The 27,665-nt window shown below is 42.4% G+C and overlaps 1 protein-coding gene across 4 annotated transcripts in view; it reads right to left on the reverse strand.

Moving 5' to 3' along the window:
• Positions 1 to 27,665, reverse strand: part of LOC102228807 (phosphatidate phosphatase LPIN2-like) — an 84,784-nt gene that overhangs the window by 42,907 nt on the left and 14,212 nt on the right. For all 4 annotated transcript variants that reach the window (XM_023335898.1, XM_023335897.1, XM_023335896.1 and 1 more), the window contains exons 8-18: positions 27,559 to 27,658; positions 27,215 to 27,402; positions 26,977 to 27,070; positions 26,816 to 26,885; positions 26,626 to 26,718; positions 26,410 to 26,492; positions 25,044 to 25,188; positions 24,523 to 24,671; positions 23,071 to 23,157; positions 22,511 to 22,663; positions 21,478 to 21,592 (exon numbers count right to left, since the gene is read on the reverse strand). In XM_023335898.1, the coding sequence (XP_023191666.1) occupies positions 21,478 to 21,592; positions 22,511 to 22,663; positions 23,071 to 23,157; positions 24,523 to 24,671; positions 25,044 to 25,188; positions 26,410 to 26,492; positions 26,626 to 26,718; positions 26,816 to 26,885; positions 26,977 to 27,070; positions 27,215 to 27,402; positions 27,559 to 27,658 (1,277 nt within the window). The remainder of the gene's footprint in view (positions 1 to 21,477; positions 21,593 to 22,510; positions 22,664 to 23,070; positions 23,158 to 24,522; positions 24,672 to 25,043; positions 25,189 to 26,409; positions 26,493 to 26,625; positions 26,719 to 26,815; positions 26,886 to 26,976; positions 27,071 to 27,214; positions 27,403 to 27,558; positions 27,659 to 27,665) is intronic.

Below are 27,665 nucleotides of genomic sequence, written 5' to 3' on the forward strand. Positions count from 1 at the left end.
TGGGACGTCTTGATTTATTTCATTCTTGCACGTTTGGTTGCAGTAAACAATGTTGGTATCAATTTTTACTGTGGTTTATGTAGCATTTTATGAGATTTATGGACTGAACTTTTCTGTAGCAACTGTGGTTCTGCAAACTGTGCAGGCTGTCAAACGGAAATTAACAGAGACACAATGGCACAACGACCAAGGCATGGCGTCCATCTTAACTCAGACTGAGCATGAAAAGCATTGATCAGAAAATCAGCTAAAAGGCCTGCAGTAACTCTTAAGCAGGTGCCTAGTCAAAGTCCACACCTGATTTCATTTGGGAATATGACAGATCAGGAAATCAAATTTGAACACTTCTTACTTTGCTTCTCATTCAAGTTTCTTTTACTGACCTTTATCATCTGTATCAGTCTCTGGACTGACAGCATCAGACTCGTCACATGTTGATGAAGGTTCATCTTCTTTCTCACCAGCAAGATTCTCAGATTTATCTTCAATGTTTGCTCCCTGAAGTAAGAAAAATATTATGACTAACATATTGGAGGATAGATGGCTCCATTATATTCACCATATTTTGGACTCTTACATTGTGACTTTGTACCTCCAATGTGGCAGCAGACTCGTTAGCATCACATTCTTGCTGGTTATTTTTGCAGCTCTCTGAAAGAAAATCATATAAAATGTTTATTGTATTTGCATCTGTAAACTCTTCACTGTAATCTGCAGAACAACATCCATTCTCCTTTATCCAAATGTAAGAGAAAACATATTTTACAACCTATGTAAAAAGCTTAAGATAAGAAAAAAATAGTTTGTTTTCACATCAGATGGAAGAGTAGCAGCAACGTTTCCATGACTAGAGAAAGATCAGCTATTAGAATATTTGTTCTTCTTCGATTCAACTGAGACTCCACATACAGTAAATTATCCTCTGTGCAAAAATGAGAGGTGCTTAAACAAATATACTTTTGGCCAGCAGGAGGAGACAAAGGAGCTGTAAACCTGTAGGTTATTCTGTGTGCAGTCAAAGGTGAACTTTTGTCTGGTTTAATTAGCAAGAAATATATATTTTACAAATGCTTTGCTTTTATCCTCTTTCAAATAAATAAATATTAAACTGCATAAAAATAAACAAATGAGTTAAATGTTTTGAGTGAAACTAAATATGTTGTTGTCTTTATTGACTTTTGTCTCCTGTATTCACAAGTGTGTGCAGGTGTTGCAGCAGGAATACCTGTTCTTCCTGTTGGGCTTTTTTCTGGATTCTCATCGATTCCCTCCTGAAGTCTATGTGAGCTGAATTGGCCCATCAGCAGTTCTGTGATGTATGTCATACAGATATAGATCAGAGTCAAGATATTTATTTAACCATCCGGCGTTGGGTGGATACGTAAGTTTACTGTAGATTTTGTGCTCTACTGTCTCCACATGATGGCATCAAGCTGACATTAGTAACGGCCCTAATATTTATTGATGGCCAGATTAATATTTTTCAGGTATGACTGCCTGTAGCAAACTCTGAAGGCTTTATTAAGACCCAACAAACCTCCCATTTAAGGTGTGTTGTCTCCACCTTTCCTTAAAATCTGATCATCTTCAATGCTAAGAGGTCATAAAGGTCACTGCAAGGTTTAAAACATGTTAAAGTCTTTCTGGCTTTTGATGTCTCTTCAATATTCTGAAACATTTTAAGACATCTTGGTGTATTATCTATATTGGGACACTTAAAGCTGCAGTAACTTTGATAAAAAATTTATTTATTACATATTTGCTAAAACTGCCAATATGTCCTGACAGTAGAACAAGTGACAGATAATCTCTGAAAACATCAAAGTCCTCTGGCTCCCTCCAGTGGTCGTACTGCAGAAATGCACAGTCAGAAACCACCAATCAAATCCAGGAGGAAGGTTTTAGCACTGCCAATCTGCTGTTAAAACTCAAGATTGTTGTGTGATGCAGTTGTTCTAATGGTGGAGCAACAATGTAAACAACGACAATTTCCAAAGTTTTCTCCAGTGTCTGCTGTAGCAAAGCAGAGGAGGAACATGTAAGGTGTTCTTGTTCAAATGTTCAGGGTTTTATCAGAAATTTTTACTGCAGTTTTAAGTTACTGCTAGATTTGAAAGAAATGATCAAGTATTTATGTTATTTTATTGATGCAGCTATTGCTGAAACACAGATTTGAAACTGAATTACATGTTTGTAGAACCAGCTGCAGTTAAACCTCTGATCACTGGATGAAACAAAGTGTTTCCAATATGATCCATGGAATGTAATGTTGTATGATTTTAGTTATAAGGTGAAATTTAAAATAGTCATTTAAAAATATGAAACAATTTAGGATGAAGCAGTTAATTACAAATATATGGTGAAAACTGTCATTTATACAAAAACATCAATATCTGACAAAGACAAAGCAACAATCCTAAAAGAGAAAATCCTCCAAGACTGAAAATAATTTACCTTAAAATTAAAGAGAAAACAAAATTTCACTATTGAAGCAAGTCATAAGAAATATTTGTATCATGCATAGTAACAGTAAGAAAACAGATATATTTTTTTACAGATTGTAAAAAAACAAACAAAAAATACTAATTTTTCCCATCATGTTTATCCAAGCGGAACTAACACTGTTGCATCTTAAAATAAATCTAATAAATATTAGGGTAAATATATATTTAAATTTTATCTTCAGTTATACAAGGTATCACCAATCATCTAAACACCTGGATGTAATCAGTGCAAGTTACTTTTCCACCATTTAACAATAAAATGTACAAAATTGACTTCATAAAGAGATGCTTTATTAACATAATCTAAACACCAACCTTGAAGGAAGTTGTGTAGCGTTGTGATTCTGTAGAGCAGCAGTTCTGTCTGAGATCTGATCAGCAGCCGACTTCTGTTTTATTCTTGATTCTTCTTTCACTTTTGGATTCAACTGAAACAACTGGATCCAAGTTAAGAACATTATTCTCACTTAAAGGACAGATTTGTTTAATCATGTTGAAATCTGGTGACAGTTTTTCAGGGAATCAATGATCAAAACACTAAATAGAACAAAAAATATGAATAGATTCATCATAATTAAAAATTTTCTGTCACTAATTTTTTTTAAAAAGCATCATTGCAACAAAATATCAAACAAAGAAATAATATTGTTTTAGATTAATAAACAGCAGTAATTGAAGGTTATTTGGTGTATTACTAGACTGATATACATTTTATTTCATTTATAACCAAATGTGCAGTGAAATTGGGAAACAATGTTCAATAATCAAAGAACACAGATAATGCCAAACAACAATTAATAAAATCATATAACATTTGTGCATTGGATATTTAGTTGCTTCACTGCTAAATATTTTTTTTATTCTTCTGCTGGTTAAACCCTTTTTGGGTTTGACACTTTTGAATGTTACAAATAAAGTATTTGTTCACTTATCTAATTACACAAGAATATCATCATGTCATTCCTGTGTAATTACCTATCAATCACAGATGTTGATTAGTAATGAAGATGGAGCAGCAAAAGCAAAACGTGTAGCTGAAAAACTGAGAGATAAAACAGAAAAACCTCCAGGAAAGAAACAAATATAAAAATGTCTGACTTGTTTACTGGTCCTTCCTCTGATTCCATGTCTGGTCTCTTCAGCAGACATGAAAAGTCACATGATACTGTTTATAGCAGCTTTAGCAAGGTTAGCATTGTTTTATTTTAATTACTGCAAAATGTTTTAATTTAGTTATTTACCAGTTCCTTGTTCTGTGTTCATTTCAGTCCTTTTCCTCCATGGGTCTGGGGTAAATCCCCAACACAATCAATGATATGTTCTTCCTTCTTAACAGGTTTCCTAACATGAGAATGTGACCAGCAGGGGGGTTCTTTTTTTTAAAAACAAGATGCACCAGAACACAGAATAGTTCACAATATTTTATTTAAACAATTCTTTTTAAAAGCATGGCTTCGGGCCCACTACTCTGTCCCTGGAAATGAAAAGGGATCATGTGAAATAAAAGTGACAACTTGAATTAAAGCTGCAAGCAGCCTCGGGCGGCCCTCGCAGCAAGCGCCGCTCCGGCCTATTGGCCACCGCGGGGGTTCCGGCCAGCGCAGAAGCTCTCGCGCGTTTTCCAGAGCCGCAGCCCGCTCCCCACCGCGGAAGCTCTGCCGCAGTTTCCAGCATCGCCGCCCGCTAGCCGCCGCAGAAGCTGTCGCGCGTTTTCCCCGCCTGTCCACCGGGCGACAGGCGTGAATGCGTTCGGCGGCGCTCCCCGACGACTGTCGAAAAATCTGGCGCAGATCGGTCGATGCGTCGAGGAGATACAACCCATGTATTAACTTAGGGGGCGCAGTGGAGCCAAATTACATTTCAAACCCGTTGGGCTCTTTAGAGGTGAACAAAGGTCATACATATCCAGTTTGGCGCCAATCGGATGATCCATGCCTGAATAAGAGCCAAACGTATGCATATGGCGAGGGACTGATATTCGCCATTTGGCCACGCCCACACGGTTCAGCCAGCAGCGAGCATTGACAGAGTTTATCATCCGAATCATCTTGATTAGGTCAAGAGAGCCATAAACGGAGCTTTCCAAGTAAAAAAACGGCACTTCCTGTTCTGAGGGGGCGGGGCTTAGATGACGTCATAATATGATGACATAGGGTCGTCAAGGATCCCACCAGGGTCACTCGTGCAAAGTTTGGTGCAGAAGCTATCGACCGTTCACAGTAAAATACAAGACTTCCTGTTGTCAGAGGGCGTGGCCTACGTGATGTCATCATTTGACCATTGGATATTATTCTACACCCGAGGATGATCAATAACTCAAACTTTGGTGTCTCTGTCAGTTTTTGTGTTAGAATTACAAATTATTTAATTTTTTCCTCTATAATTCAACATTGAACTGTCATTCCGTAGGGCAATGCTGCCCTCTGGTGTCGAATTACTGAAATTACTGAAATAGTTTCATTATTTCAGTAATTCGACACCAGAGGGCAGCATTGCCCTACACATGACAAAGCCCTTTGTATTACACAGTCGATCAAAATTGAACTCTGTCATTCCGTAGGGCAATGCTGCCCTCTGGTGTCGAGGGCCGTGCCCTACACATGACAAAGCCCTTTGTATTACACAGTCGATCACAGGGGATCTTTGAGCCTTGCTAACCCCCCTTCAACATGCTCCAAAACTCACCAATTTCATAACTTTAAATCAGACATGCCTTATGATCAGACTGACCAAGTTTGAAGTCGATCAATCGAAATCCCTAGGAGGAGTTCGATCAAATACGAAGGCTGTAAACGTCAAAATCGAGGTCAAATGAACTTCAATCTAAAATGGCCGACTTCCTGTTGGGTTTAGAGCATGGCTCCAAGAGACTTTTTTGTACGTCCTGACAAGATACACATATGTACCAAGTTTCGTAATTCTAGGATAAAGCATGGCCTGGGGCTGATTTTTTAAAATATTCTAGGGGGAGATGTAGAGAAATTAGGCCACGCCCACCAGATTTCGCTATGGATTCCTGTTGGCGGGTGTATAAGGATCCATCCAAGTGAGTTTGGAGCAGCTCACCCCGAAACTGTGGAATTCAGAGCCAAACGAAATTCGATGGCGTTCGCAACGCCGCCACGCCCACCTGCTTCATTGCAGCCGGTCGGGGTTGGAATCCACAGCACACCAACATGTCTTCTGACTCTGGACACAGTTTCATGTTGATTAGGTCAAAGGGCTAAGATAGCGACCGTTCACAGTAAAACATGACACTTCCTGTTGTCAGGGGGCGTGGCCTACGTAAAAAAATAATTTCACCACAGGGTATTTTAGGTAACCCCATAACGATCAATCCCAGAAAGTTTGGTCCCTCTATGTGTTTTTGTATAGGAAATATAAGAGTTTCGTGTTTCATGGCGAGTAGGTGAACTTTGACCCCTGGTAACCCCCCTTCAGCAAGCTCATACAGTCACCAATTTGATAACTTTAAATCAGACATGCCTTATGATCAGACTGACCGAGTTTGAAGCCGATCAATCGAAATCCCTAGGAGGAGTTCGATCAAATGCAAAGGCTGTAAACGTCAAACTCGAGGTCCAAAATGGACCTTCAATACAAAATGGCCGACTTCCTGTTGGGTTTCGACCATGGCTCTAAGAGACTTTTTTGTACGTCCTGACAAGATACACATATGTACCAAGTTTCGTAATTCTAGGATAAAGCATGGCCTGGGGCTGTTCATTTAAAATACTCTAGGGGTCGCTATAGAGAAATTAGGCCACGCCCACCAAATTTTTTTATGAATTCCTGTCGGAGGGTGGATAAGGATCCATCCTAGTGAGTTTGGAGCAGCTGGGCCCGAAATTGTGGAATTCAGAGCCAAACGAAATTCGACGGCGTTCGCAACGCCGCCACGCCCACCTGCTTCATCGCAGCCGGTCGGGGTTGGATTACTCAACACACCAACATGTCTTCTGTCTCTGGCCACAGTTTCATGTTGATTAGGTCAAAGGGCTAAGATAGCGACCGTTCACAGTAAAACATGACACTTCCTGTTCTCAGGGGGCGTGGCCTACTTAAAAAAATAATTTCACCACAGGGTATTTTAGGACACCCGATAACGATCAATCAATGAAAGTTTGGTCCCTCTCTGTGTTTTTGTATAGGAAATATAAGAGTTTCGTGTTTCATGGCGAGTAGGTGAACTTTGACCCCTGCTAACCCCCCTTCAACATACTCCAAAACTCACCAATTTGATAACTTTAAATCAGACATGCCTTATGATCAGACTGACCAAGTTTGAAGCCGATCAATCAAAATCCCTAGGAGGAGTTCGATCAAATACAAAGGCTGTAAACGTCAAAATCGAGGAAAAAAATGGACTTTCAATACAAAATGGCCGACTTCCTGTGATAGTTGGCTTATAACATTAAATGTAAGTTCTGAGTCTTTTGGGGAGCTCTACAAGTGTACCAAATTTCATGTCTCTACGATGAAATACGTTCATACCATTGTGTCAACAGAAAATTGCTAGTTGCCGCCGTTGAGCAATTTGTTTTGCGATTTTTGCGACAACCTTAAAATTCAAAATTTTGAATTTTTCTAGTCGCGACCGCCAAGTTTGGTGAGTTTTTGAATATGATAAAGCCCCCAAAAAGGCGCCTCTTTAGGGGGGCAGAAAAATAAGAATAATTAAAGCTGCAAGCAGCCTCGGGCGGCCCTCGCAGCAAGCGCCGCTCCGGCCTATTGGCCACCGCGGGGGTTCCGGCCACCGCAGAAGCTCTCGCGCGTTTTCCAGAGTCGCAGCCCGCTCCCCACCGCGGAAGCTCTGCCGCAGTTTCCAGCATCGCCGCCCGCTAGCCGCCGCAGAATCTGTCGCGCATTTTCCCCACCCGTCCACCGGGCGACAGGCGTGAATGCGTTCGGCGGCGCTCCCCGACGACTGTCGAAAAATCTGGCGCAGATCGGTCTATGCGTCGAGGAGATACAGCCCATGTATTAACTTAGGGGGCGCAGTGGAGCCAAATTACATTTCAAACCCGTCGGGCTCTTTAGAGGTGAACAAAGGTCATACATATCCAGTTTGGCGCCAATCGGATGATCTATGCCTGAATAAGAGCCAAACGTATGTATATGGCGAGGGACTGATATTCGCCATTTGGCCACGCCCACACGGTTCAGCCAGCAGCGAGCATTGACAGAGTTTATCATCCGAATCATCTTGATTAGGTCAAGAGAGCCATAAACAGAGCTTTCCAAGTAAAAAAATAGCACTTCCTGTTCCGAGGGGGCGGGGCCTAAGTGATGTCATCATTTAACCATTGGATATTATTGGACACAAGATAATGATCAATAACTGCAGGTTTGGTGTCTCTGTCAGTTTTTGAGTTAGAATTACAAATTATTTAATTTTTTCCTCTTTAATTCAACATTGAACTGTCATTCCATAGGGCAATGCTGCCCTCTGGTGTCGAATTACTGAAATAATGAAACTATTTCAGTGGGCAGCAGAGGGCAGCATTGCCCTACAAACAAAGAACATGGACTGTTTATTATGTAATTACACAGAAGATCTCTCTAATTCATTCTGAGGGGGCGGGGCTTAGATGACGTCATAATATGATGACATAGCATTGTCAGTCATCACACCAGGATGAGTCAGGCCAAGTTTGGTGCAGCTCGGTCGAAACATGTGGAATCTAGAAGCAAACGTATGGCATCGGCGTTACAGGTCACTTCGCCACGCCGCCACAGCCAGCTGCTTCATCGCAGCCGGTCAGGGCTTGAATCCACAACACACCAACATGTCTTCTGTCTCTGGACACAGTTTAATATTGATTATGTCAAAGGGCTAAGATAGCGACCGTTCACAGTAAAACATGACACTTCCTGTTCTCAGGGGGCGTGGCCTAAGTGATGTCATCATTTGACCACAGGGTATTTTTGGACACCTAATGATGATCAATAATTTAAAGTTTGGTGTCTCTGTGAGTTTCTGTGCAGGATATATAAGAGTTTCGTGTTTCATGGCGAGTAGGTGAAATTTGACCCCTGGTAACCCCCCTTCAGCAATCTCAGACAGTCACCAATTTGATAACTTTAAATCAGACATGCCTTATGATCAGACTGACCGAGTTTGAAGCCGATCAATCGAAAACCCTAGGAGGAGTTCGATCAAATGCAAAGGCTGTAAACGTCAAAATCGAGGTCAAATGAACTTCAATCTAAAATGGCCGACTTCCTGTTGGGTTTAGAGCATGGCTCTAAGAGACTTTTTTGTACGTCCCGACAAGATACACATGTGTACCAAGTTTCGTAATTCTAGGTTTAAGCATGGCTTGGGGCTGTTCATTTAAAATACTCTAGGGGTCGCTATAGAAAAATTAGGCCACGCCCACCAAATATCGCTATGGATTCCTGTTCGGGGATGGATAAGGATCCATCCTAGTGAGTTTGGAGCAGCTCACCCCGAAACTGTGGAATTCAGAGCCAAACAAAATTCGATGGCGTTCGCAACGCCGCCACGCCCACCTGCTTCATCGCAGCCGGTCGGGGTTGGAATCCACAACACACCAACGTGTCTTCTGTCTCTGGACACAGTTTCATGTTGATTAGGTCAAAGGGCTAAGATAGCGACCGTTCAGAGTAAAACATTACACTTCCTGCTCTCAGGGGGCGTGGCCTACGTAAAAAAAAAATTTCACTGCAGGGTATTATAGGACACCCGATGCCGATCAATCACTGAAAGTTTGGTCCCTCTATGTGTTTTTGTATAGGAAATATAAGAGGTTTTTGTTTCATGGCGTGTAGGTGAACTTTGACCCCTGGTAACCTCCCTTCAACATGCTCCAAAACTCACCAATTTGATAACTTTAAATCAGACATGCCTTATGATCAGACTGACCGAGTTTGAAGCCGATCAATCGAAATCCCTAGGAGGAGTTCGATCAAATACGAAGGCTGTAAACGGCAAAATCGAGGTAAAAAATGGACCTTCAATACAAAATGGCCGACTTACTGTGATAGTTGCACTATGACATTACTTGTAAATTCTGAGCGTCTTAGTGAGCTCTACAACTGTACCGAATTTCAAGTCTCTACGATGAAGTAAGTGAATAGCAATGGGTCTGTTGAAAATTGCTAGTTGCTGCCGTTGAGCAATTTTTTTTGCGATTTTTGCGGCGACCTTAAAATTCAAAATTTTTAAACCGCCTAGTCGCTTCCGCCAAGTTTGGTGAGTTTTTGAATATGATAAAGCCCCCAAAAAGGCGCACGAAGAGGGGGGCAGAATCGTAAGAAGAATAAGAAACAGTACAGATACAATAGGCCTTCGCAGCGCTTTGCTGCTCGGGCCTAATTAAAGCTGCAAGCAGCCTCGGGCGGCCCTCGCAGCAAGCGCCGCTCCGGCCTATTGGCCACCGCGGGGGTTCCAGCCACCGCAGAAGCTCTCGCACGATTTCCAGAGCCGCAGCCAACTCCCCACCGCAGAAGCTCCGCCGCAGTTTCCAGCACCGCCGCCCGCTAGCCACCGCAGAAGCTGTCGCGCATTTTCCACACCCATCCACCAGGCGACACGCGTGAATGCGTTCGGCAGCGCTCCCCGACGACTGTCAAAAAATCTGGTGCAGATCGGTCGATGCGTCGAGGAGATACAGCCCATGTATTAACTTAGGGGGCGCAGTGGAGCCAAATTACATTTCAAACCCGTCGGGCTCTTTAGAGGTGAACAAAGGTCATACATATCCAGTTTGGCGCCAATCGGATGATCTATGCCTGAATAAGAGCCAAACGTATGTATATGGCGAGGGACTGATATTCGCCATTTGGCCACGCCCACACGGTTCAGCCAGCAGCGAGCATTGACAGAGTTTATCATCCGAATCATCTTGATTAGGTCAAGAGAGCCATAAACAGAGCTTTCCAAGTAAAAAAATAGCACTTCCTGTTCCGAGGGGGCGGGGCCTAAGTGATGTCATCATTTGACCATTGGATATTATTGGACACTCGATTATGATCAATCACTGAACGTTTGGTGCCTCTGTGAGTTTTTGTGTTAGAATTACTAATTATTTAATTTTTTCCTCCATTACAACATTGAACTGTCATTCCGTAGGGCAATGCTGCCCTCTGGTGTCGAATTACTGAAATAATGAAACTATTTCAGTGGGCAGCAGAGGGCAGCATTGCCCTACAAACAACGAACATGGACTGTTTATTATGTAATTACACAGAAGATCTCTCTAATTCATTCTGAGGGGGCGGGGCTTAGATGACGTCATAATATGATGACATAGCATTGTCAGGCATCAGACCAGGATGTGTCAGGCCAAGTTTGGTGCAGCTCGGTCGAAACATGTGGAATCTAGAAGCAAACGTATGGCATCGGCGTTACAGGTCACTTCGCCACGCCGCCACACCCAGCTGCTTCATCGCAGCCGGTCAGGGCTTGGATCCACAACACACCAACATGTCTTCTGTCTCTGGACACAGTTTCATGTTGATTAGGTCAAAGGGCTAAGATAGCGACCGTTCACAGTAAAACATGACACTTCCTGTTCTCAGGGGGCGTGGCTTAAGTGATCTCATCATTTCACCACAGGGTATTTTAGGACATCCGATGCCGATCAATCACTGAAAGTTTGGTCCCTCTATGTGTTTTTTTATAGGAAATATAAGAGTTTCGTGTTTCATGGCGAGTAGCTGAACTTTGACCCCTGGTAACCCCCCTTCAGCAAGCTCATACAGTCACCAATTTGATAACTTTAAATCAGACATGCCTTATGATCAGACTGACCGAGTTTGAAGCCGATCAATCGAAAACCCTAGGAGGAGTTCGATCAAATGCAAAGGCTGTAAACGTCAAAATGGAGGTCAAATGAACTTCAATCTAAAATGGCCGACTTCCTGTTGGGTTTAGAGCATGGCTCTAAGAGACTTTTTTGTACGTCCCGACAAGATACACATGTGTACCAAGTTTCGTAATTCTAGGTTTAAGCATGGCTTGGGGCTGTTCATTTAAAATACTCTAGGGGTCGCTATAGAAAAATTAGGCCACGCCCACCAAATATCGCTATGGATTCCTGTTCGGGGATGGATAAGGATCCATCCTAGTGAGTTTGGAGCAGCTCACCCCGAAACTGTGGAATTCAGAGCCAAACGAAATTCGATGGCGTTCGCAACGCCGCCACGCCCACCTGCTTCATCGCAGCCGGTCGGGGTTGGAATCCACAACACACCAACATGTCTTCTGTCTCTGGACACAGTTTCATGTTGATTAGGTCAAAGGGCTAAGATAGCGACCGTTCACAGTAAAACATTACACTTCCTGCTCTCAGGGGGCGTGGCCTACGTAAAAAAAAAATTTCACTGCAGGGTATTATAGGACACCCGATGCCGATCAATCACTGAAAGTTTGGTCCCTCTATGTGTTTTTGTATAGGAAATATAAGAGGTTTTTGTTTCATGGCGTGTAGGTGAACTTTGACCCCTGGTAACCCCCCTTCAACATGCTCCAAAACTCACCAATTTGATAACTTTAAATCAGACATGCCTTATGATCAGACTGACCGAGTTTGAAGCCGATCAATCGAAATCCCTAGGAGGAGTTCGATCAAATACGAAGGCTGTAAACGGCCAAATCAGGGTCCGAAATGGACCTTCAATCCAACATGGCCGACTTCCTGTGATAGTTGCACTATGACATTACTTGTAAATTCTGAGCGTCTTAGTGAGCTCTACAACTGTACCGAATTTCAAGTCTCTACGATGAAGTAAGTGAATAGCAATGGGTCTTTTGAAAATTGCTAGTTGCTGCCGTTGAGCAATTTTTTTTGCGATTTTTGCGACGACCTTACAGTACTTAAATTTAAAACTCGTTTTATGCGACCGCCAAGTTTGGTGAGTTTTTGAATATGATAAAGCCCCCAAAAAGGCAATTCATTTGGGTGGAAGAATAATAAGAATAATTAAAGCTGCAAGCAGCCTCGGGCGGCCCTCGCAGCAAGCGCCGCTCCGGCCTATTGGCCACCGCGGGGGTTCCGGCCACCGCAGAAGCTCTCGCACGATTTCCAGAGCCGCAGCCAACTCCCCACCGCAGAAGCTCCGCCGCAGTTTCCAGCACCGCCGCCCGCTAGCCACCGCAGAAGCTGTCGCGCATTTTCCACACCCGTCCACCAGGCGACACGCGTGAATGCGTTCGGCAGCGCTCCCCGACGACTGTCAAAAAATCTGGTGCAGATCGGTGGATGCGTCGAGGAGATACAGCCCATGTATTAACTTAGGGGGCGCAGTGGAGCCAAATTACATTTCAAACCCGTCGGGCTCTTTAGAGGTGAACAAAGGTCATACATATCCAGTTTGGCGCCAATCGGATGATCTATGCCTGAATAAGAGCCAAACGTATGTATATGGCGAGGGACTGATATTCGCCATTTGGCCACGCCCACACGGTTCAGCCAGCAGCGAGCATTGACAGAGTTTATCATCCGAATCATCTTGATTAGGTCAAGAGAGCCATAAACAGAGCTTTCCAAGTAAAAAAATAGCACTTCCTGTTCCGAGGGGGCGGGGCCTAAGTGATGTCATCATTTGACCATTGGATATTATTGGACACTCGATTATGATCAATCACTGAACGTTTGGTGTCTCTGTGAGTTTTTGTGTTAGAATTACTAATTATTTAATTTTTTCCTCCATTACAACATTGAACTTTCATTCCGTAGGGCAATGCTGCCCTCTGGTGTCGAATTACTGAAATAATGAAACTATTTCAGTGGGCAGCAGAGGGCAGCATTGCCCTACAAACAACGAACATGGACTGTTTATTATGTAATTACACAGAAGATCTCTCTAATTCATTCTGAGGGGGCGGGGCTTAGATGACGTCATAATATGATGACATAGCATTGTCAGGCATCAGACCAGGATGAGTCAGGCCAAGTTTGGTGCAGCTCGGTCGAAACATGTGGAATCTAGAAGCAAACGTATGGCATCGGCGTTACAGGTCACTTCGCCACGCCGCCACACCCAGCTGCTTCATCGCAGCCGGTCAGGGCTTGGATCCACAACACACCAACATGTCTTCTGTCTCTGGACACAGTTTCATGTTGATTAGGTCAAAGGGCTAAGATAGCGACCGTTCACAGTAAAACATGACACTTCCTGTTCTCAGGGGGCGTGGCCTAAGTGATGTCATCATTTCACCACAGGGTATTTTAGGACACCCGATGACGGCCAATCACTGAAAGTTTGGTGTCTCTGTGAGTTTCTGTGCAGGATATATAAGAGTTTGGTGTTTCATGGCGAGTAGGTGAACTTTGACCCCTGGTAACCCCCCTTCAGCAAGCTCATACAGTCACCAATTTGATAACTTTAAATCAAACATGCCTTATGATCAGACTGACCGAGTTTGAAGCCGATCAATCGAAATCCCTAGGAGGAGTTCGATCAAATACGAAGGCTGTAAACGTCAAACTCGAGGTCCAAAATGGACCTTCAATAGAAAATGGCCGACTTCCTGTTGGGTTTCGACCATGGCTCTAATAGACTTTTTTGTACGTCCTGACAAGATACACATATGTACCAAGTTTCGTAATTCTAGGTTAAAGCATGGCTTGGGGCTGTTCATTTAAAATACTCTAGGGGGCGCTATAGATAAATTAGGCCACGCCCACCAAATTTTGTTATGAATTCCTGTCGGTGGGTGGATAAGGATCCATCCTAGTGAGTTTGGAGCAGCTGGGCCCGAAATTGTGGAATTCAGAGCCAAACGAAATTCGACGGCGTTCGCAACGCCGCCACGCCCACCTGCTTCATCGCAGCCGGTCGGGGTTGGATTACTCAACACACCAACATGTCTTCTGTCTCTGGACACAGTTTCATGTTGATTAGGTCAAAGGGCTAAGATAGCGACCGTTCACAGTAAAACATGACACTTCCTGTTCTCAGGGGGCGTGGCCTACTTAAAAAAATAATTTCACCACAGGGTATTTTAGGACACCCGATGACAATCAATCAATGAAAGTTTGGTCCCTCTATGTGTTTTTATATAGGAAATATAAGAGGTTTTTGTTTCATGGCGAGTAGGTGAACTTTGACCCCTGGAAACCCCCCTTCAGCAAGGTCATACAGTCACCAATTTGATAACTTTAAATCAGACATGCCTTATGATCAGACTGACCGAGTTTGAAGCCGATCAATCGAAATCCCTAGGAGGAGTTCGATCAAATGCAAAGGCTGTAAACGTCAAACTCGAGGTCCAAAATGGACCTTCAATACAAAATGGCCGACTTCCTGTTGGGTTTCGACCATGGCCCTAATAGACTTTTTTGTACGTCCTGACAAGATACACATATGTACCAAGTTTCGTAATTCTAGGATAAAGCATGGCTTGGGGCTGTTCATTTAAAATACTCTAGGGGTCGCTATAGAAAAATTAGGCCACGCCCACCAAGTATCGCTATGGATTCCTGTTCGGGGATGGATAAGGATCCATCCTAGTGAGTTTGGAGCAGCTCACCCCGAAACTGTGGAATTCAGAGCCAAACGAAATTCGATGGCGTTCGCAACGCCGCCACGCCCACCTGCTTCATCGCAGCCGGTCGGGGTTGGAATCCACAACACACCAACATCTCTTCTGTCTCTGGACACAGTTTCATGTTGATTAGGTCAAAGGGCTAAGATAGCGACCGTTCACAGTAAAACATGACACTTCCTGTTCTCAGGGGGCGTGGCCTAAGTGATGTCATCATTTCACCATAGGGTATTGTAGGGCACCCGATGCCGATCAATCACTGAAAGTTTGGTCCCTCTATGTGTTTTTATATAGGAAATATAAGAGTTTCGTGTTTCATGGCGAGTAGGTGAACTTTGACCCCTGCTAACCCCCCTTCAGCATGCTCCAAAACTCACCAATTTGATAACTTTAAATCAAACATGCCTTATGATCAGACTGACCGAGTTTGAAGTCGATCAATCGAAATCCCTAGGAGGAGTTCGATCAAATACGAAGGCTGTAAACGTCAAACTCGAGGTAAAAAATGGACGTTCAATACAAAATGGCCGACTTTCTGTGATAGTTGGCTTATAACATTCAATGTAAGTTCTGAGTCTTTTGGTGAGCTCTACAAGTGTACCAAATTTCATGTCTCTACGATGAAGTACGTTCATACCATTGTGTCAACAGAAAATTGCTAGTTGCCGCCGTTCAGCAATTTTTTTTGCGATTTTTGCGACAACCTTAAAATTCAAAATTTTTAAATTTTCTAGTCGCGACCGCCAAGTTTGGTGAGTTTTTGAATATGATAAAGCCCCCAAAAAGGCTCCTCTTTAGGGGGGCAGAATCGTAATAATAATAAGAAACAGTACAGATACAATAGGCCTTCGCAGCGCTTTGCTGCTCGGGCCTAATTAAAGCTGCAAGCAGCCTCGAGCGGCCCTCGCAGCAAGCGCCGCTCCGGCCTATTGGCCACCGCGGGGGTTCCGGCCACCGCAGAAGCTCTCGCGTGATTTCCAGAGCCGCAGCCCGCTCCCCACCGCGGAAGCTCCGCCGCAGTTTCCAGCACCGCCGCCCGCCAGCCGCCGCAGAAGCTGTCGCGCATTTTCCCCGCCCGTCCACCGGGCGCCACGCGTGAATGCGTTCGGCGGCGCTGCCCGACGACTGTCGAAAAATCTGGCGCAGATCGGTCGATGCGTCGAGGAGATACAACCCATGTATTAACTTAGGGGGCGCAGTGGAGCCAAATTACATTTCAAACCCGTTGGGCTCTTTAGAGGTGAACAAAGGTCATACATATCCAGTTTGGCGCCAATCGGATGATCTATGCCTAAATAAGAGCCAAACGTATGCATATGGCGAGGGACTGATATTCGCCGTTTGGCCACGCCCACACGGTTCAGCCAGCAGCGAGCATTGACAGAGTTTATCATCCGAATCATCTTGATTAGGTCAAGAGAGCCATAAACGGAGCTTTCCAAGTAATAAAACGGCACTTCCTGTTCTGAGGGGGCGGGGCTTAGATGACGTCATAATATGATGACATAGGGTCGTCAAGGATCCCAGGGTCACTCGTGCAAAGTTTGGTGCAGAAGCTATCGACCGTTCACAGTAAAATACAAGACTTCCTGTTGTCAGAGGGCGTGGCCTACGTGATGTCATCATTTGACCATTGGATATTATTCTACACCCCAGGATGATCAATATCTCAAACTTTGGTGTCTCTGTGAGTTTTTGTTATAGAATTACAAATTATTTAATTTTTTCCTATTTAATTCAACATTGAACTGTCATTCCGTAGGGCAATGCTGCCCTCTGGTGTCGATTTACTGAAATTACTGAAATAGTTTAATTATTTCAGTAATTCGACACCAGAGGGCAGCATTGCCCCACACATGACAAAATAATCCCCTTTGTAATTGACTGTGTAACATATTACACAGTCAATCACAGGGGATCTTTGAGCCTTGCTAACCCCACTTCAACATGCTCCAAAACTCACCAATTTGATAACTTTAAATTAAACATGCCTTATGATCAGACTGACCGAGTTTGAAGTCGATCAATCGAAATCCCTAGGAGGAGTTCGATCAAATGCGAAGGCTGTAAACGTCAAAATTGAGGTCAAATGAACTTCAATCTAAATGGCCGACTTCCTGTTGGGTTTAGAGCATGGCTCTAAGAGACTTTTTTGTACGTCCCGACAAGATACACATGTGTACCAAGTTTCGTAATTCTAGGTTTAAGCATGGCTTGGGGCTGTTCATTTAAAGTACTCTAGGGGTCGCTATAGAAAAATTAGGCCACGCCCACCAAATATCTCTATGGATTCCTGTTCGGGGATGGATAAGGATCCATCCTAGTGAGTTTGGAGCAGCTCACCCCGAAACTGTGGAATTCAGAGCCAAACGAAATTCGATGGCGTTTGCAACGCCGCCACGCCCACCTGCTTCATCGCAGCCGGTCGGGGTTGGAATCCACAACACACCAACATGTCTTCTGTCTCTGGACACAGTTTCATGTTGATTAGGTCAAAGGGCTAAGATAGCGACCGTTCACAGTAAAACATTACACTTCCTGTTCTCAGGGGGCGTGGCCTACGTAAAAAAATAATTTCACCACAGGGTATTTTAGGACACCCGATGACGACCAATCACTGAAAGTTTGGTCCCTCTATGTGTTTTTGTATAGGAAATATAAGAGGTTTTTGTTTCATGGCGTGTAGGTGAACTTTGACCCCTGCTAACCCCCCTTCAGCATGCTCCAAAACTCACCAATTTGATAACTTTAAATCAGACATGCCTTATGATCAGACTGACCGAGTTTGAAGCCGATCAATCGAAATCCCTAGGAGGAGTTCGATCAAATACGAAGGCTGTAAACGTCAAACTCGAGGTAAAAAATGGACCTTCAATACAAAATGGCCGACTTCCTGTGATACTTGCACTATGACATTACTTGTAAATTCTGAGCGTCTTAGTGAGCTCTACAACTGTACCGAATTTCAAGTCTCTACGATGAAGTAAGTGAATAGCAATGGGTCTGTTGAAAATTGCTAGTTGCCGCCGTTGAGCAATTTTTTTTGCGATTTTTGCGGCGACCTTAAAATTCAAAATTTTTAAACCGCCTAGTCGCTTCCGCCAAGTTTGGTGAGTTTTTGAATATGATAAAGCCCCCAAAAAGGCGCACGAAGAGGGGGGCAGAATCGTAAGAAGAATTAAAGCTGCAAGCAGCCTCGGGCGGCCCTCGCAGCAAGCGCCGCTCCGGCCTATTGGCCACCGCGGGGGTTCCGGCCACCGCAGAAGCTCTCGCGCGTTTTCCAGAGCCGCAGCCCGCTCCCCACCGCGGAAGCTCCGCCGCAGTTTCTAGCACCGCCGCCCGCTAGCCGCCGCAGTAGCTGTCGCGCATTTTCTCCGCCCGTCCACCGGGCGACACGCGTGAATGCGTTCGGCGGCGCTCCCCGACGACTGTCAAAAAATCTGGTGCAGATCGGTCCATGCGTCGAGGAGATACGGCCGATGTATTACCTTAGGGGGCGCAGTGGAGTCAAATTACATCTCAAACCCGTCGGGCTCTTTAGAGGTGAACAAAGATCATACATATCCAGTTTGGTGCCAATCGGATGATCCATGCGTGAATTAGAGCCAAACGTATGCATATGGCGAGGGACTGATATTCGCCATTTGGCCACGCCCACACGGTTCAGCCAGCAGCGAGCATTGACAGAGTTTATCATCCGAATCACCTTGATTAGGTCAAGAGAGCCATAAACAGAGCTTTCCAAGGAAAAAAACGGCACTTCCGGTTCCTGAGGGGGCGGGGCTAGATGACGTCATAATAGTGATGACCCTCAGGCCAAGTCGATCAGAAGGATCCCGCATAAATACAAGACTCGGTTCAACTACGATTCAGCAACCAGATTGATTGCACAAGAAGCATAACTCAACCGTCATCCATTTTGTGTTAGAATTACAAATTTTTAATTTTTTCCTACATTACAACATTGAACTGTCTTTCCGTAGGGCAATGCTGCCCTCTGGTGTCGAATTACTGAAATAACTGAAACTAGTTTCATTATTTCAGTAATTCGACACCAGAGGGCAGCATTGGCACTACACTTGACAAAGGATCCCCTTTGTATACATATACACAGTCGATCACAGGGGAACTTTGACCCTGCTAACCCGCTTCAACATGCCTCCCAAAACTCACCATATGATAACTCTTAAATCAGGACATGCCTTATGATCAGACTGGACCGAGTTTGAAGCCGATCAATGAAATCCCTAGCAGGAATTCGATCAAATCGGAAGGCTCTAACTGTCAAAAATCGAGGTCAAATGAACTTCAATCTAAAATGGCCGACTTCCTGTTGGGTTTAGAGCATGGCTCTAAGAGACTTTTTTGTACGTCCCGACAAGATACACATATGTACCAAGTTTCGTAATTCTAGGATAAAGCATGGCTTGGGGCTGTTCATTTAAAATACTCTAGGGGTCGCTATAGAGAAATTAGGCCACGCCCACCAAATTTTGTTATGAATTCCTGTCGGTGGGTGCATAAGGATCCATCCTACTGAGTTTGGAGCAGCTGGGCCCGAAATTGTGGAATTCAGAGCCAAACGTATGGCAACGGCGTTACAGGTCACTTCGCCACGCCGCCACGCCCACCTGCTATGTCAAAGCCGGCCGGGGTTGGAATCCTCAACACACCAACATGTCTTCTGTCTCTGGACACAGTTTCATGTTGATTAGGTCAAAGGGCTAAGATAACGACCGTTCACAGTAAAACATGACACTTCCTGTTCTCAGGGGGCGTGGCCTACGTAAAAAAATAATTTCACCACAGGGTATTTTAGGTAACCCGATAACGATCAATCCCAGAAAGTTTGGTCCCTCTATGTGTTTTTGTATAGGAAATATAAGAGTTTCGTGTTTCATGGCGAGTAGGTGAACTTTGACCCCTGGTAACCCCCCTTCAGCAAGCTCATACAGTCACCAATTTGATAACTTTAAATCAGACATGCCTTATGATCAGACTGACCGAGTTTGAAGTCGATCAATCGAAATCCCTAGGAGGAGTTCGATCAAATGCAAAGGCTGTAAACGTCAAACTCGAGGTCCAAAATGGACCTTCAATACAAAATGGCCGACTTCCTGTTGGGTTTAGAGCATGGCTCTAAGAGACTTTTTTGTACGTCCTGACAAGATACACATGTGTACCAAGTTTCGTAATTCTAGGTTTAAGCATGGCTTGGGGCTGTTCATTTAAAATACTCTAGGGGTCGCTATAGAAAAATTAGGCCACGCCCACCAAATATCGCTATGGATTCCTGTTCGGGGATGGATAAGGATCCATCCTAGTGAGTTTGGAGCAGCTCACCCCGAAACTGTGGAATTTAGAGCCAAACGAAATTCGATGGCGTTCGCAACGCCGCCACGCCCACCTGCTTCATCGCAGCCGGTCGGGGTTGGAATCCACAACACACCAACGTGTCTTCTGTCTCTGGACACAGTTTCATGTTGATTAGGTCAAAGGGCTAAGATAGCGACCGTTCACAGTAAAACATTACACTTCCTGCTCTCAGGGGGCGTGGCCTACGTAAAAAAAAAATTTCACCACAGGGTATCTTAGGACACCCGATGACGACCAATCACTGAAAGTTTGGTCCCTCTATGTGTTTTTGTATAGGAAATATAAGAGTTTTCTGTTTCATGGCGTGTAGGTGAACTTTGACCCCTGCTAACCCCCCTTCAACATGCTCCAAAACTCACCAATTTGATAACTTTAAATCAGACATGCCTTATGATCAGACTGACCGAGTTTGAAGCCGATCAATCGAAATCCCTAGGAGGAGTTCGATCAAATACGAAGGCTGTAAACGTCAAACTCGAGGTAAAAAATGGACCTTCAATACAAAATGGCCGACTTCCTGTGATAGTTGCACTATGACATTACTTGTAAATTCTGAGCGTCTTAGTGCGCTCTACAACTGTACCGAATTTCAAGTCTCTACGATGAAGTAAGTGAATAGCAATGGGTCTGTTGAAAATTGCTAGTTGCCGCCGTTGAGCAATTTTTTTTGCAATTTTTGCGACGACCTTAAAATACGTAAATTTGAGCGTCGCTGTATGCGTCCGCCAAGTTTGGTGAGTTTTTGAATATGATAAAGCCCCCAAAAGGGCGATTCATTTGTAGGGAAGAAAAATAATAATAAACAGTACAGATACAATAGGCCTTCGCAGCGCTTTGCTGCTCGGGCCTAATAAACAGTATGAAAACAATAGGCCTTCGCAGCGCTTTGCTGCTCGGGCCTAATAAACAGTACAGATACAATAGGCCTTCGCAGCGCTTTGCTGCTCGGGCCTAATAATAAACAGTACAGATACAATAGGCCTTCGCAGCGCTTTGCTGCTCGGGCCTAACAAGTTCATGTAGAAAAACAAGCACTTCAATATCTGGCAGTCTGAGCATTACTAACACGCATTTACTCACATTAGCTCGATTCCCAAAGGCAGCGTAGAAAGGCTGCTTATTATTCTGAAACAGGTTCTTGATGTCTGTAAGGCATTCGATCTTGAAGATCTCTGGTTTTTTCTCGATGACCTCCCTGAAAAAAAAATGGTTTTATGAGTCCTCTGCTTGCTACCATATTAAATCAGAAGGTTTTACGTCAAACATACTTTTTAATTATTCATTCTATTAAATATATCATTTCAATAGACAAGAAAACCCAACCCAAAAATACCAAGACCCCTTAAGAAGTAAAATACTTTGATGAACAAGGTTTTTACAGAAAAATGTTTGAAGCAAATAAAATAAGACACTCAATTTGAAAAGGCAACATTTGAAAATGACTGATGTCCATCGGATACCAGGCTATAGTACATTGCCATAACAACTACAATGTATAGTCTTCAAGGTTGTAAAACATTCCCATGGCTCTGACGCACAACTCAAAATACACCTAAGTAGTGTTTAATTAAAATATAAACACTGATCTACTACATACTTTTGTAGCATTACTTTTTCAGATCATATCTGATGATAAACCAGTACAGATTGTTGTATATTAAAAACGGAAGATATGCGAGGACAAAATGATGTACAAAAGCCAACAAACCACTGACAGTGAAGTCCACACAAATCTAGCAACTCTGACAGAAGGTGAAGGGCTAGACTGGTTCAACAGTCAACAAGATATCATGGGTAAAAGCAAAAATGCTGCAAGCTATCCAATGCTAAATGATTTGTTTAATAAACCCCCGATACATCTTGTTGACCAGAAAATATGATTTTTTCTGTCTGAATCTATTGGCAAATAGAATTAAATTGTCATTTATACCCCGACTACAAAATATCAGCTACGATTCTTAACATACATTAGCTCAAGTCTTAAATAAACATAGATATGTATCTATTTACCTAAGAAATAATCCAAGTTTAAAGAGAGAAAACCAAGGTTTGGTATTATGTACATGAGAACTTTCTAGATGAAAGTGTTGGTCATAATCACACTTTATTGTACCTGTGGAATGCAGAGAAGAGACTGCTAGGAGACAGCATGAGCGGTCCTCGTGGCAGGATGATGCCTCCATCATTGACCCACTGCAGGTAGCCTCTCGTCATGTCTGCCATGCCAATAGCCCGAGCTGAGCAGTACAAGAATTTGTAGCCATTCCTGCAAATGAGAGAATGAGACTCAAAGTCTGCACAAACCACCACCATCATCATCATCATAACCCATAACTTCTATATAAAAGTTCCAAGATTTTTATTGTTACTTAAGTGCAGATTTATAGACTATGTCCTAGTCACCAAGGTTTCTCCTGTGTGGCGGTAATTTTTCTAATCTTTACTAAAGCAGCAAATATAAGACTACAAATTTAATTACTGTCTTTTAGCAAGAATTAAGTTGTGATTATAATTGAGCACACTGAGTCATCCACTTCACAGCATCCCACGCAAACACTGAGAGGAAATATCAACTCCTCAGAAAGCCAACTGGGAATCAAAGACGGGCACTCCTAACCACTGACCAAACATTCATTCTGTCCCTGTAATTAATCCCGGTTGTTGTGCACTTACTCGGCCACAGAGTGGTACAGCTTGGCAATGCCCTGGTGGGTCCAGTCTTTCCCCAACTGTGGGAGAATCTGTCCAAAAACATCTGATCTAAAAAACAAACAAACATTATTGACATTATGTTGAAAACGCCCCCAAGTGAGAGGCAGGCCACTCAAAAAGCAAAATGGAAGAAATGTAAAGTCACACCTTAAATATACAAAGAGAAAAATATATAGGATTCTTAGTACAGACTGTTCAGAGAAGGTTAAATAAGCCACACCCCACTACATTAACATTTCATCATGAATATAAAACTTTATGGGATTTCCTTTGCTAATGAGAATTACTGGCCCCATAGGGAAGACACAGAGTCACCCTTAGCTTATGGCTGTGTGCACTGACAGAACGAGATGTAAATGGGCTCATTATAGATCCTGTACTTTTCAACCTGTTCTTGAAAGAGCACCACGTCACATGCTGGCCTTGGGGTTTGCAGAGATAATAAGCTCCAGTCGATCTGGACTTGTTTGATGTCAAACGTCAGAGAACAGGCATGAAATAAGCTGCAGTCAGTTTTGGTTCAAAAGAGGAGCCATCGGTGAGATAATTTACTAAAACAGAAATAACATTCTGGATAGTTTTAAGAGACAGTAGAGATTTATAATGTACAATATTGTTGTAGTCTTGATCAAAATATTTGATGTGTAGAATTTTAGTGATGGCACTCATCAAAATGTAATGTTTGTTCAATTGTTGACTGTATGGCATTTTCTTTACAATTTTATTATGTAAAGCACCGTGAACCGCCTTGCTGCTGAAATGTGATATACAAATAAACTTGATTGCTGGATTGAAATGGGGCTCGCAGCACAAAAATTAGATTCTGCTCATGTGGAGATGTTTCCCCATCAGCCTTGTGGTAAAATATCAACAAGATGAACAAGTGACAATATATGTGAACGCTGCAGCAAACCTTCCACACGAGTTACAAATATTTATTTATAGCGTTATTGTCTGCCCTGCAGTCTAATCTGATCATCTAAACTGAAAGCCATTATTGTCACTGATATAACTAGAAGTTATACCAGTGACAATAAAGAGTGCTGAGCTACAGATAAAGAAAAAAAACAAAAACGTTTCCACTTCTGCATAATGAATGTTTACGGAGCAAGATCCAAGACTGACAATCTGAGCCTTCACTGATTTTAAAATAGATCACCATTTTGCAGCAAAAGTCAAAGAGGCTCCAGCATGGCAAAAGAATGAATCGCAGTTTCTAAAAATATGCAGTGTGGTAAGCCAGTACATCTGCATGTATTTATACAAAAGAAACCCAATAAAGTGTTCCAAAATTAATCCCCCAACTCCCCATATGTGCTGCACTAAATGAAAAAAAATTAAAAATACAAGACAGACATAGTTTTGGACTTTTATTTCCTACTGAGACTTTAAATTTTCTTTTGAGACACCTACTTGGTAATGGTACCATCAATGTCAGAGATGATGACTTTGTCATCCCAGTTCCACAGGTAGATGGTCCCCTCACAACGGCATGTGCCTTGGTACTGAGTGGTAATGCTAAATGTCACGTCATTTGGTCCCTCCTTTAGTTTCAAACTAGCCTAGGGAAAAAAAACAGAATGAAAAATGTGAGGCCATCTGGAGGAAAAATCTATTTCATTCACAAGAAAAAAAACGAAACATTGCAGACCATTGCAAACCCAGCAGGCAATGGTCTGCTGAACAAACTGTTTAGTCATAATGCAAAAATCTGCACAGGTCTTTAGAGCCCCCTACTGGCACCAAGCGTGACAATATATAGCCAGCAGGGGGAGCTCTAAAACACAGAATAGAGGCTTAGACAGTGGAAAGGTCAGTTACTTGCACCATCGAAGCACTACAACGTTTCCTAAAATGAAATTGTGGGGAAAAAAAAGAAAAACTATAATGAGACAATAGAACTATTCTATTTTAGAAAGCAACAAAGCACTTACTATCTGATCTGAGGAAAGACGTAGTGACTTCCTGTAAGTGTGGGGGGTGGGATGATGTCCATCTGCTGGCTGCAGCCTCTCTTGGCAGGACACAGCACTGACCTCCTTGGATTCCTCATCACTTGATGTGTCTCCTGCTTTTGGCCTACAGGACAAAACAATTATGTTTATTATTTACCCCATGAAATACTAGTGAAAAAATAAAGTGATAAAACATATAGTAGACATTAAATGAAGTCACTTTATAGTTACAGGTTGCAGGTAACTATAAAGTGACTTTATTGTTAGTTTAAAGTAAAAATAAAGTCACTTTCAGCAAAATATCATAGATGGATGAACTTATTTCAGTAAGTCAATTCAAAAAGTGAATTATTAAAAGATGAGATTATTAATCTTGATTTTGAATTATTGCTGATAATCCTAACTTTCGTTTGTATAAAAACAGAATATTTAATAAGACCAATAAAAAACATAGATGCAAACTGTTGAGGAAGACGACTAATTTGAGTCGCCCAGCAGACTGCCCAGCATAAAAAGGTCAATGACGAAGCTTGATGTTCAGTATCGTATTCAAGAATGTTAATGTAAAATTAAATGTGAAAAAAATTTATCCCCTCTGTATTTCATCTTACAGTGTTGCAAACTACATTAATTCTCAATGTTGATATTTAAATTGGACTTTTTCTCATTTTTTTCATGAAATTCTTAACACATTACAACAGTATTCCTCCGAAGTGCTGTGTGTGCAGTGAGTCCGTTCAATATGTATGTGCATCTGTAAATTAGTGTGTCAAGTCACTCAAAAGCAACAAAGCATAAAAGAGGTCTGGATACTCTTTAAGTTTTGCTATGCACTGCAGTAGCAGAGTGATGCAGGAGAAGAAGCAGAGATCTGTTGGCAGGGATCATGATGAGCCAGAAAGAAAAAAAAACTACAGCGAACCACCCCTCCCCCCAAGCTGTTAAATGCACTCTGAAGTTAGACAGGTGTTCTATCAATGACATTTTTGACCTACATTTGACTGATAAGCTACCTCCATGTGTTGATGTGCTAATTTAATGCTAAACCCAAAATTAATAAATACATAAAGATAACTAGATCACTTATTCAAAGACGAAATCCATAAATTATCCCAAAGAAAGACTCCTTTAATGGCAACTCTAGCATAAAACTGTGTGTATAAAGTATCTGATATAACATGAGTTTCAGTTTTTGAATTGAATAACTGAAATGACTCTTTAAAAATCTAATTCAATGAGATGAACCTGAATTGACAAACATCTTTATTCCAATTCCATACCAAGTCAAGATTTAGTTTGCTGTTCAATATTTCCACATTTTTAAACATGAATGTATAGTACATACGGTAAAGACAATTTCTCATGAGAAATAGAGGGTTCTCCTTCCTCTAACTGAGACTCCTCCTTGGTTTCAAGCTTTGTTTCAGACTAAAGAAAAAAAAGAAAAGAGAAGGGATTAGGAGCAATTAATGTAGCTTATAATCTAGGTTTGGTCAAACATATTGTTAATAAAATGTGGGCAAAGTGTTTTCTTGCATTACCTATGAGATTATATACCTACCTGTTTGACTGAACTATCTGCTCTTTTTCGCCAGAACCACCAGCGACCTGATTTCTTTGGCATTTTTTCCTTCATCCAAGCCTCCTCTGTAGCCTGTAAACAAGAACAAAAAATACTTACTACCGAGTTAATCATTCTTTGAATTTGGTAAATAATTAAGATGCAAAATAAATTTAATTAAAAAAATTACCTTTGGTAAATTCTTCTGAAATGCCTGTAGACTTAGAATCAAGGGTGCAGCTAGTGTCCAGTTATAATACCTAATAAACAAACAAAAACTAATTCAGACACATGAACTCCTACAAAACAAAGCTTTCAAATTAGATAGAATAAAACAAAAAGCTTACAAACCTATTTCCTATCTTTACGACCAAGTTAGGGTTGTCTATGATTGCTGGATTTTCAGCAAATTCATGATATGTGATGATATGTTCCACAAATTTTTCTGCAAACACAGATAGGATTCAAAATTAATTACAAACATGTATCTAAACTGGCAATAAAAAAAATCTGTTTGTGTATAAAAGATCCTATGACAACATAATATGAATGTCTTATCTGAAAACAGCAGGCAAACTTTATTGCCGACCTTTGGATATTTCAGCATTTTCTGTGAGACCTCCGCATAGAGAAAGAGTGACATCAGGGAGGTCACTGGCCGAGTCAGAAAGACATTCTGTCCCGCTGTCAGCAGCTGCACTACCCACGGACTGTGGAGACTGGGAACCAGAATGCATCTCTGAGTCGATCCAGTGCTTTGCTGTTGCCTCAGATTCACTGATGGAAGAAAGAATGAAGAGACCAGAAAGGCAGACAAAAAGTAAGGATGTTCAAAGCTGTAGGTTGAAATTGATATTATTTCCAGTTTTAAAATACAGCACGTGTTTAATAAATAAGAAGTGAATGTATTAAGTGTTTCTTGCGTGAACAAACCTCTTGGGAAAATATCTTGCAGCCACATCAGGTTCAAGGACATTTAGGTCATCTAGGTAAATGTCCTCTGGACCCTGATGCTGACTCCTCTTTGGGACTCCTACACA

The sequence above is a fragment of the Xiphophorus maculatus genome, chromosome 6 (assembly GCF_002775205.1).
Source record: "Xiphophorus maculatus strain JP 163 A chromosome 6, X_maculatus-5.0-male, whole genome shotgun sequence".
Classification (NCBI taxonomy): domain Eukaryota; kingdom Metazoa; phylum Chordata; class Actinopteri; order Cyprinodontiformes; family Poeciliidae; genus Xiphophorus; species Xiphophorus maculatus.